Here is a 12,378-nt window from a genome sequence, read left to right on the forward strand (position 1 = left end):
ACCTCCTGGACAACTTGACCATTTCTTGTTCTAGTAACATGTTAACAAACCATCTCTGGAGATGGCAGTCTTCTGATGTGACTACTTTGAAACCCTTACATTGATTTGTGATTGTTTCTGTCTTAAAGGATAGCTTTTGGTAGACCTGTCTCCAGACCTGTCCTGACTGGCAAATACTGACCATGCAGCTAATGCTTTCAGAATGGTGCACTGGAATTTACCATTTCGTGTTAGGTGCCTATATAGAGAAATAATTTAGAAATCCCTATTTTGAGGATTCTTTAAAAGCTCATTTTAGAACTGAGGATCTCTAAACATACAACTCTCCTGACTGTTCATTGCAGCAGCTGAGAATTAACAATCATGGCACACATGTGTTTACTTCTTCTCCACATAAATATACTTGTGACACCTAAGGGGGCTCTTTCTGTCCTACCATACCTCTTTCCATAGTAATCACTGTCATTATATATATAAAACCTGCAAGTTCTTAAGTATACTTACAAAATAAAATTGTAAAGCACTAAATCTCAGACAATACAGTTTCTCACAGATTTCAAAATTTACAAATAAGAAAAAAAAACAGAACCAGAGTCCAACAAAAACACACTATATAGGAAGTTATGTGATAAAAGTGGCACTTCATGTCAGTAAAGATGAATGATTCAATATACGATCTTAGGACAATTAATTAGATTCTTAACACAGGGAAAAAGAAATTCAAAATGGAATAAACATGTACATATTTAATACATAAAAGTAACAAAAATATATGGGATTTTAATACTGTAAGAATAGAGAAAGAGGATGGGTCTTACCTACTGCCAGACAGTATACACAGCAGCTAATAAGCATGTGTGCAGAGCTCCAAAAAGAACTCCCTGAAAAGGGGCCAAATGCATTCTCAAAAAGGGATCCTTTTACAATTCACAATCCATACAAAAATATAAATAGTCTAACATTTGACCAACACTGAGGGCAAAAAACATTTTTTAAAAGACTAATAAAGCTGAATATGTAAAAAATATAAAACTTCTATACAGCAAAAGACACACAAAAACAAAAGACAAAACACTAGGTAAAATACTGACAAAACAGGATAAAGGGTCATGATCTATATAATATGTTAATATGTTAAAATTTATCCATCAAAAAGGAAATAAAAAAATAGAAAAGCAGGCAAAGAACACAAACAGGTAAGTGATCATGAAAAATACTCTACTTCACTCACAATTTTAACAATGCAACTTTAGACGAGATATTTTCCTAAAGTAGAATGATCATTCTTAAGACTGGTGCGACTGTGGGAAACCAGGTGCTCCCAGGCACTTTATACAACGGTGCCAGAGAGCTCTCTGCCCAGCATTGCGATGTGCAGTCAACCCGGCAATTCAAGCCTAGGAAGTGATCCCACAGAAATACCTCCATGAAGGCACAAGTGTTTGTAGCACTTGTGATACCAGTAAGTTGAAAGCTATTTAAATGTCTGTGAATAAGGAACAGTTAAATAAATTACAGTCCTTCCATGCACTGGAATATTTCTATGGAGCCACTGTTCTAAAGAATGAGGTAGTTCAACAAAGACTGACACATAAAGATGCTCCGTAATATGTCATTAAGTGACTTACATAAGTTTATATGGAGTGATCTCCATGTTTTTAAAATGCCACAACATATAAATATATGTTAAAAGAATATATGTGTGCCTCTCTCTACGGAGTAAAAATATTAACCTTAAATGTCCATTAAATTCCCTCTAGGCATGTATTACATCTATAATCCAAAAAGATTTTCAAGCTCTAAAAAATAACAATCATTTGCAAAAAGACCCCATTTTTAATAAGAGCTGTATGCTTCCTCCCCAATGCCACAAAGGACTTGCCCAAAGTCAAGAAGTCAGGTGGGTCCAGACTCTGTCCTTGCCCTGCGGTATGAGGTGACATCCCCTCTATACAGAGTCCTAACTCTTGTGACATTAAAATTCTCAACTTGAGGATGACTTCACGTAACAGTGGGGGTCACTCTTCACTGTATGGGAAGATAGAACACACACAGCAGCTGGTAGCTATGTTGTGTAAACCCACAAAGGAACAACCTGAAATAGGCAGAACAGACTTTCAAAAAGGGATCCTATGACAATTCACAATGCACACAAAAATATAAATACGTTAACATCTGACACTCAAACATTCCCATCAGCCCTGACAACGAGATTCACTCATCAGCTCTGCACTGTCTTTGCTGCCCGCTGAGGAGGACAGGGACCCGTCAAGCCAGCAAGCCCCTACTTGGCACATGAGATGCGGCCAGTTGGCTCGAGAGCACCGTGAGATCCACGGGCCCTGACGGCCCAGGAGTGAGAGCAGCTTCTTCAATCACCTCCAAGAAAGCACTGGTCTCTTTGGGTTTCTTCTTACAGCAGGCTTCTGCACAATGCGGGTGCTTTTTCCTGTGTTTGTTTTTCAGTCTCCTCTTGTACATCTTATACACTAGGTGTTAAAACACAGCAGTATTAAAAACCACTTTAGTGAAGATTATAATTTGGTGACATTGTGTACTTGTCAATACTTTGGGGGTTTGTTTGCTTTGGATCATGTGTGTATAAACACATAAGAAAAAGAAGGGTAAAAGTAAAAGGTAAAGACAAAACTCCAGAGCCAAATAATTCAGTGTATCAGGAGGGCTATTTCTGTCTGGAACAGACCTTTCGGGACTGAGCCGTGGATCAGGTCGCTGATGGCTCACCCATCCAGTCATGAGGTCAGGCAGTCAGCACTCTGTGGGCAGTGCTCTCCTGGTGCTGGGGGACAGCTGGGAACAAGCCCAGCATGTTCTTTCCATCAGTCTCACCATGAGAAGGAAGTAAAGCTTGGATCCAAGACCAGGAGTTTTATTCTGCTGGGATTTATCCCATGGGAGCATTAAACCCCAAGTGTCCCTTATACTGACGACTGTTCTATCAGTAATCAGTATATAATCGTACATCAGTAATCCTTGAGCCTGACTCAGAACCTGTTCTACGACAACAGTAAGAATTTACAACAGCTGAGATTAAAATAGATGCATGTGTGTGTACATACCTATCAGTCTGTATTTTTTAAATTTACCTTCTATGAACTTACATAATGAATGACTCCAAAATGATGTATTTTTGGCTGTAGAGATAGGTAAGCATATAAACATATACACTTTTAATTTCTGTGTATATATTATATTTCATAGTTGAAAAGTATTTCATAGCCACTCAGCACAATTTTTAGTCACAGTACTGTGAAATAACATTTGGAAGACTTCAAAGCTCTTAATAAAACATAAAAAATGTCATTTTTGAGATAAGTGTTCATGGAGAATTCTGATAGCATTTTTTGTAAAGCATATTTGTTTATAATTAATTATAAGCTCATTTTTACTTTTTTTATATTTTTCTGTGAAACTTCACTTGTGACAAAGGATCTTGTTTATGCCCTTTATTTTCCCCAGAAATGTCAGACTGAAAATGTATCACAAGGGCAGCACATGCATATTCAGGCTGAAAAAAGAGCTGGTAAGTTGGGTCAATAATTTTTAGTCAAATCTACCCAATGGGGGCTCTACCCACCTGCAACAATGAGAAATCCATCCAACAGCTGGAAGAGCCCATAGGCCAATGGGAAGTTAAGCATCTGGACCAACTGCTCGGCAGTGAAAGATAACTGGAGCATGGTGATGCACATCTGAATGTTCTGAGCTCCGGTTTCCAAGGAAATGGTCCAGCACCTAGCAATGGAAAAAATGTTCAAGTAACATACTAGCAATAAGGACTACTCTTAAGTTTTCTCTTATGTATAGTGATAAATGTAAGCTATGAGCTTAGGCCACTAACAGTGTTTACTCATTCAGTAATTATTTGCTGAATGCCTACTCTGTGCATAGTCTCTGGAGAGGCACCTCCAAATAGGGGCCTACAAACCATGCCCTGGGAATCTGGGTGAAAAGACAAGATACACACGTAGGAAAGGCTCAGTAACAACACAAGACAAAGTATGATCGAGAGTCAGGGAGACCGTAGAAATTCAGAAAAGTGGTGCAGATGGTTACAGAAGGCTTCAGAGGAAGAGTGGCATTAGAGGATGGAAGAAGGGAAGAGGCATTGAATGTGGGAGAATTACTGAAATTAAAGTTCCAGGGACAGGTATGAGCTTGGCCTGTTCAGTAAGCACTGGAAATGCTGTAGGCCAGCCTGCCCACGCGGAGTGGAGGACTGGAGGAGATGAGAATGGACAGTTGAATCAGAGATGTGAAACAGTATAAACTAAACAATGCTTGAAAAGAAACATAAAAAACCCAAGTAAAAACCAAATGTCTAAAATGATTTAGTAATCATCAATCAATGAAGGTTTTAGTAATCAATTTTTTCTACTGTTTTTCTACATTTTATTCATTTCTTTGCAAAAAAGAAAGAAAAAAGAAGGAAGGGAAAGGTACAGAGAAAGACAGGAAGAGGGAGAGGAAGGAGAGGAAGGGGGGAAAAACCTCACTTGAAGAAAATGCAGAAGGGAGTAATATAAGGCGACTGATAGGACTAAATTGCCTTCCAGAGGTCTGTGCCAGTCTATGTTCCCTCCAACCCTGTATGGTAATGCTCACCGCATCTACAGGCACAGCAACACGGAGTGTCATCATTTTTAACATTTCACGGTATTTATATAACATACGCCCCAACTCGTCATGATAATATTTAAGATAAATTCCTGCTTCATCTCTTGCACCGTGCTCATGCCCTATAGTGATCTCTACTTAGTGAAACCACCTCGCCCTCCTATTTAACTATTAGAATAAGAGAAGCATGTCCAGATTACAAGTGGTGTTAATATTCCAGTTTCACAAATTACAGTTTCCCATCAGTTTGGCCTTGGTTTTCCTTTACATAAAGAATTACTGTGCTCTTTCCACTCTCTTTATGATGAGTTTTCCTGTTCCATCCACCTTGTAAGCCAAAACTCTTCATGCTTCCAGACACAGCCAGGCAGCAAAGCCTGCCAATGGCAGTGTGTTTAACTTGTCCTCCTTGTAAAAGCTGATAGATAATTTAACTGTACCTCTGCCAAGATTGGTGGGTAAGAAGTGCCAGCAAAAAGCCCATGATATGGCCAATCAAAGGAAAGATGAAACTGATGGTCAGAAGCATGGTATCTGAATTCCATGATCCTTTCGCCAGCACCACACCAGCAACCGCGACCACCAAGAGGAGGACTCCGCCAACAATGGCCCCAACCTAAGGCGAATTAATAAAATAGGTTCATGTAAACATCATCGTCTTTTTGCAAAGTCCATCACTGCTCGAAAAGGCTTGGAACCTATAAGTTTTAGAACAAAGAGAGGACTTAGAGACCAACGGACCCAATCTCATTTTACACAGAAAAATCCTCAGGTCCAAAGCGGTCAAGTGACGTGGCTGAGCTAGAATCTGATGAAGCTCAACACAAATCTAAGCCTTCTTATTTTATGATCAGTATGGTTCCCTTTCAAGTGGAGGATTGTGCCAGAAGGACTGGGCAGTAGAGTTTTTCACAGACAGGACAAATTTGTGAAATAACTGAAATCTGATAATAAGCATCCAACACTTCTACACACAGCCTCTCAGACCGTGCCCTGGTAGCCTCTTGTCTGAGATCTCCCCTGCCTGACCATCCACCACTCTCTTCCCACCACCCCTTCAACCACCGACGACTTCTAACCGCTTTGATCCTTGCCCTTGTCTCCTCCAAATGAAATGTGCCCATTCTTCATTAGACAGATGTAGTGTAATGTGAGGAGTACAGACAGGTACCTTACTTTTAACAGAACAAACAGAAACAACAAGAAACAAACAAACAAAATCAATGATTTTTCCCCTCAAAGGTCTGGGTCTTAAACCAAATAGCAAGGAAGCAAAATACAGAATATTGGGGAAAATCAGGATCTTGGCAAGCTCCCATTCACACCATGCGGCAGCAAACTATGCACCCAGTTACAGCATCACCCTTGATTTGAAATGATTCAGGGCATGGAGGAAGATGGTCATGGGCAACCAAAACAAAATAAAAACAACTCAATGGACCACAGATGTGTTCTGGCGGTTGTTTTTATTGCTCAATCTGAGGACAGACTGGGCCTCTGCCTAACGGGAAGATGCTGGAACACACAAAGGCCTCCGATTGTAAAAATCCTACTCCAACTTTCTACCAAGAAAAGGATTTAAAAGTTTAAAATTTACCAACAGCAACTTGTTCAGAAAATGAATCAGATCTAAAACCAAAAGAGGACTAGGAATAGAGAATGAAGACATCCCAAAATAATGATTAAATTATCCTAGTTTTAACTAAGGTGCTCTAGAATATTTATCTGTATTATTAAATATTTTCTCCCACAACTCCTATGGAATTGCCAAAGGGTTTTTAATTTGCTCTTTACAGACATATAGAAAATTTATCTGGTTTCTCCATTGACACTGAAAGACAAATAGAGGATCTAGAAATACCAAAATAATCATTTTTTTGTTGATGCCCTTTTAAGAAATCCAAGATAGAGTACTTGAAAAGTAAGAGGTTCCCGTGATGAAGCTCTCTCCTCTTGTTTTATAGACAAAATTATAACCACACGTTGAAATTTCCTCCTACTGAAATGACAGTAAAGTCACTACGTGCAATCCAAATGTACAGCGTTTAGTCCTTACTCCAGCTCTCTGTGCCCAGCTCATCTGTCTACTTGTCAACCCCTCTTCTCTTGTTCTTCATCTCATTGGAGGAATAGCGAGAGTTGTTCAGTCTGGTGCCAAACTGGGGAAGCAACATCCATTCGTGCAGCAAATGGAATGAGTGTTCCATCAGGTAGAGCCAAACGCCAAGAGCTTAAACTCAACCAAACCATAAACCCCAGACTAAAGTGAACTGAAGTTTCTTAGCTGAACCTCCAATTAGCTCCAAATGTTTCCCACTTTATAAATGTAAAAAAATAACTGAAACATTTTTTAAATCTTCATGAAAGCGGCACAGAATAAACACGTGTATCTTCTAAAGCAATGCATAATTGGAAAAATGGAAGACACTCCAAGAGATTGATACCACTGTTGAGAAGGCCTCCTCTCTAGCTAGATTAATTTTAAAAGCCATTGAACGAGGACATTTGCTTGTTTCTCCAGCAGACAAGGGACAACCCCGGAAAGTTAAGAGGAGGTGGAAGGTTCCAGTTCCCTTCTTTTAGGGTCAATGCGTTCTGGATGATTTCATTTTGACAGTTACTCATGTGTCAGCAGCCCTTGCTCATGTGTAAAACTCTCCTAGGAATGCTTCCAAAAGATTGCCTCTCCTCCTGCTGCTCTGTGAAGCCAGCTGTACTTCCATCCACTGGGCTCCGTTTCCGGCACACTTGAACAGCCTTCCCTTGAGAGCGCCTGTGTGGGGCCTGGTGAATGAATGGGCTCTCACTGGCCACATGTAGGCCTAAGCTTTTCTGTTACTCAAGCAGGAGTTCCACACTTTGCAGGGTGTCATAAGCCTCAGTGTATGGGCCCACAGGGGTGACAAAGCAAGGCTTAGAAGTGGAGGATATATTGCGGTTGGATCCAAAAATGCAGGACATGTAAGGAAAATTGCTGGGTGTGGGGCTGTATTTGACTGGCCCCTTTGTTCTAGTCATTGCCTGCATCTATTTGTCAAGTTTCTGAGTCTGAAATGTGCTAACTGGCCTGTGGAGTTACCTTAAGTTCCATCTTGCTTACCTTAAGAATAAGTCTGGATTGTTCTGGCCACCTGTAATTCACATAGGCACCGAAGGCCACAGGAATGGTCAGGCACACAAGGGTAATTCCTGCAGAGAAGAAAAATCTGTCAGACAGGACCCCTCTCACCCTAACTGCCCAGTCCCCAACAATTTATGTCTATTTCAACTAGATAAAAGTTTTAATTAAAGCTGCATTTTATTTCTGCATCTTCCTCCAAAAGAAAATTATTCTTAATCTTTGGAAGACAGTCGTTGAAGGGTCTACGATACCACTGAATGTCACCATACATGGTCTACCATTTCTCTAAGATCCCTCTGACAATCACATGGAATTTCAGAGACAACCAAGAACATTAGAAAACAGGAGACCCCTTTATGTCTATGAAATTCTTTGGTTGCTATGTATTGGGTCACCCCTCTACAGCTACAGCTATTATTTCTCTATTGGAAGCCAGTGGGTGATTTGCTTCACAAAGGAAAGAATGTCTATTACGGGACAAAAGTAGCATTCGTTACAGAAACCAGAGCAAGTTCTCATATTTCCAAGTGTAGCCAGGTAACCCAAAGGCAGGTGGGGAAATATGCCTTTTAACTAACACAGTAAAGACACTGAAGGCAGGCTCAACAGAGCAGAGGTCTACTTGCCAATCAGATTCACACACTGACAATTTCCAGGGCCACTTTCCGAATCTGGCCACTTGCAATACTGGCTCCAAAGTTATATATGAGTTGCCCGTAACATTTTGAGCTTTAACTGTTTACAAGTGCCCTTTAGAATATATCATCAAAACAGTATATTAAATAATTTAGTGATCAGAAAAAAACTGCACGTAAAATCACAATTTCTAAATTAAGACTTCACTCAAATTTTTTACAGATATAATGAGCTTCAGGACATGGCTCATGGTTTTGAACTACGGGCCATGGGTTGTAAGCCCCCCAGGTGATAACTTAAGACTCCAGATTGGCACAGTAGTTTGAGGAGTAACAGTGCCTACCACCTCTCCACAGGCTCTGATCAAACGAGCATGGGTGTATCATCTCACCGAGTCTTTCTTCCAAGCCTAGTAAGTCCACAGAGATCTCTAGAAGAAGGGCAGAGTTTACGTGGGTGCAACTGTGACGTGTGCGTACTCTTCCACAGTCAACAGGAATCATTTACGTTGATTAGTAAAGAAGTCAAGGCTCACAAGCAATTTAAAGGTGGAGTCGGGGGAACTAAGGTCTCAATAGAGCCACCGTGACCCAGGTAACCTGTGAGTCGAGTATAATCGCTTTCTAGTGAATTATGTAAGGGTTGGTTTGTCTTTTTCTTTTTTTCTTCTTAATAAGTAAGTTTTCTGGCTTTATTTTCAAAAAAAGCTTGGACTCTTTTTGAATCAGTCAGATTGCTGAGTCAGAATTTCAGTTCTGCACTTACCAGCTGCACGACCTTGGTCGAGTTATTTAACCTCCCTAATCCTGAAACTATAGGAAATGGAACTGGTAACAGAATCTCTACCCTAGGGTTATTTGGAAAATTAAATTAGATAATAATTTTAAAAACCCTATATAAAGTAGGAGACATAAAAAACAATAGCTATTATTATTACTATCACATTACTGCTACTATTTCATTTCACAAGCCCAATACAGACCTATGTTCTGATATGGAATGGTGAGATTCTCCTCAAGATTCCAGGACAAGGTGTAGAGATAAAGGCAGAGTGGCATCATTCCCAGGGCAGCCACTGTGGAACAGGTTGTCATACTGATGCTGAAAGTAGAATTAAAGTGATACACTTAAGAGGGAGAATTTGAAATGAAGAATTTAGTCCTTATTGAAAACAATTCCTGGGCACAAGATCCTAGAGATTACGCAGAGTTAAGTTACCTGAAACTCCCTCCTGTCTTATTATTCAACACATGATGGCTGTATCCGTGGTCTAGAAAAAGATTTCCAGCAGTTCTTGCCATCCATCAATTAAATCATATTTGATGAGCATTTACTTGTCCTAAACGTTCTGCTAGTCACTATAAGGATTCATTTTCTTTCCTTATACAGTTCTTCTTTATTGAGATAAAATTCATAGACCATAAAATTCACCATTTTAAAGTGCCTTTAGTATATGTGAATATACCATCCTATTCTGTTTCCAGAATATTTTCATCCCCTGAAAAATGAAGCTCCACCCCATTGGCAGCCCCTCCCCATTCCCTTCTTCAGCCCTGACAACCAGTAATCTACTCTGTCTTTAAAGAATTTTGTCCCCATCTGGGCAATAAAACCAGCGACAGAATGAATCATTAAAATTAGGGGAAATAAGGTAAATGGAAATGAGATATCCTTCAGGTCAACAAAATAATTTAACTTGCTGGGGAAGGTACACAATCTGTTTAAGTGCGTACAGGCTGCTTATTGACATGGTTAATGCTGCTCTACTGATGAGGTGAGGCGAAGGGGCCATCATACAGCACAACCCGGGATGAAGCAAGAGTTTACTCACTGCAGCACTAGGCCCCGAGAGTCTGGGAACTGTTTAATATTCATTCTTTAAGTTCTCACACCAGACTGCCTTGCACACAGGATATGCCCACTCTGTGACCACGGCACAAATGGCCGAGAGACTGAGAGGCTCGCAACCTCCCAGCCCACGGAGGACAGGAAGGAGACCCCTCGCAGGGCTGAGACCTGAGACAGCAAGCGTCCTCCAGTACTTTATCAGGCTTGCAAGTCACCCATCATCCCCTCATGATATGAATCACCAATGTTCCATCTACTTACCCTGCCTATAAAATAATCTATCTGCGATTGCTGTGACATTTTCTCTCAGAAGAATGTTTATACTCTCGGCAAGGCAGCAAACATTATACTCCAATATTAAAAACACTCCTGCACTCTCAGTCACTGCTGGTGAAAATGCAAAACAGCACACCCCCTGGAGGGAGTTTGGCAATATCTGCAAAATTAAACATGCATTTGCCCTTTGACCCTGCAATTCCACATCTGGGAATCTATCCCAAAGATGTGCTGTCAAATATTTAGCTGATTGGTGCCCCTTTCCCAAAACCAGACTTAGGTAATTCATAAGTATTTGTATATATCCCTCCCCTTTTTTTTTTCATTTAAGTAGTCCTGTTTTATACTTGTTTGTTCAGTGAATAGAGGTTTATTTTTTGGGTTTTTTTTTTTTTCTTTTTAAAACAATCACACATGACAACCTACTCTGCAGCTTGGATGCTTCTGGTTTTTTTCTCCACTTAATATCATAGACATATTTTCAGGACAATACGTGTAACTTAAATTCATTTTTTAAAGAACTGCAAAGTACAACATAAATTTGCCATAATATCTTCAATCACTTCATTAATGATGAAAAATTGCTTTTTCTTCTATTATCAACACTGCTATAATAAACATTCTTGTACATATTTCACTTGAAATAACTCTTTTCTTTCTGTAGAGCAGATATGCCAAATTTGAATCACTATGTCAAAAGTCTGTGTTTTTTATTTTAATAAAGACTGCCAGATTCACTTCTAAAAAGCTCATTGCATTTCACAATCCTGCTCACACTGGAGGTGATCAATCCTTTTACTTCTCATGAGAACACTGGAAAACGCATCTCCCTCTTTGGTTAGACACCTGTCTACGAGGTTGTGCTTTCTCTCATGTTTATTAGCTTCATGGGTGTCCCCTCTAAACAGCTTTGCTTGTCTGATTTTTCTTTTCTCAATTTGTAGGAGCTCTTTTAAATTTAAAGTATATGTCATCAGATATAACATAAATATTTCTACCAGGCTTACTTTATATTTTTACTATGCTTATGACTTTTGCCATAATAAATAATTAACACTGAGATAGTTGAATCTGTCCATTTGTTTCCTGGCTTCTGAGTTTCTTGTCTTATTAAAGACTTACCCCTCTCCTGAGGTTATTCAAATATTGCCCCCACTTTTTACTTTTTAATTGGTTTATATTCTGTATTTATATTTTTAACTCATCTAAAATTTATATTTTATATTGTATAAGGTATGAAATTAATCTATTGTCTTCTATATAGAGAGGCAAGTGTGTTAAATTTCCCAAATAAACAATTTTCCACTAGACTGAAGTGCCAACTTCATTATGTATTAAATATACGTTCAAGTGTATTCAAAATGTTCTTTTTCCCTAAGCAAATACCAGACTATTTTAATTACAGTGTTTTCATAGTATTTCTGTATATGACAGAGCAGATACTTCCACATAAGTTTTTCTTTTCAAACTATTCTGAGCACTTCTTGTATAGATTTTTTCCATAGAAATTTAAAATTATTTTGTCCTATTAAGAATGCTTACTTTGAGCAAAGTTTTCTTCCTAACTAGAGAGCAGATAAAGGAAGAAAAGCAGCTCGCCACAGCTCTCAAACCTCTGTATCCACGAAGAGTGTGTCTGGGAAGCTTTTCCAAACCCCTAGTCTGTGGCAGTGCTACGTTCCTGGCTCCTCGCATCACCACATCCTGAAAGGAATTTGTATGACGTCACATTCACCTTGAACTTCATGAACAGCGTTTCCCTCCTGTATGGCTTTGGCTCAAACAGCAGAAAGCTAAGATCCATGACAGTAGGAAGCAAAGTGTGAGGTTTATTTCAGACTGATTCTCTATCTTTGATT

General features: G+C 39.4%; 1 protein-coding gene across 1 annotated transcript in view; it reads right to left on the minus strand.

Moving 5' to 3' along the window:
* Positions 1-216: 216 nt before the first annotated feature.
* The window catches only part of SLC10A6 (solute carrier family 10 member 6), a 37,778-nt gene continuing 25,616 nt past the window's right edge, over positions 217-12,378 (minus strand). Inside the window, 6 exon segments of the mRNA XM_010983120.3 lie at positions 217-2,331; positions 2,334-2,489; positions 3,599-3,756; positions 5,079-5,254; positions 7,739-7,827; positions 9,378-9,496. Of these exon segments, the coding sequence (XP_010981422.2) occupies positions 2,285-2,331; positions 2,334-2,489; positions 3,599-3,756; positions 5,079-5,254; positions 7,739-7,827; positions 9,378-9,496 (745 nt within the window). The 3' untranslated portion in view covers positions 217-2,284.

This window comes from Camelus dromedarius, chromosome 1 (genome assembly GCF_036321535.1).
Source record: "Camelus dromedarius isolate mCamDro1 chromosome 1, mCamDro1.pat, whole genome shotgun sequence".
Classification (NCBI taxonomy): domain Eukaryota; kingdom Metazoa; phylum Chordata; class Mammalia; order Artiodactyla; family Camelidae; genus Camelus; species Camelus dromedarius.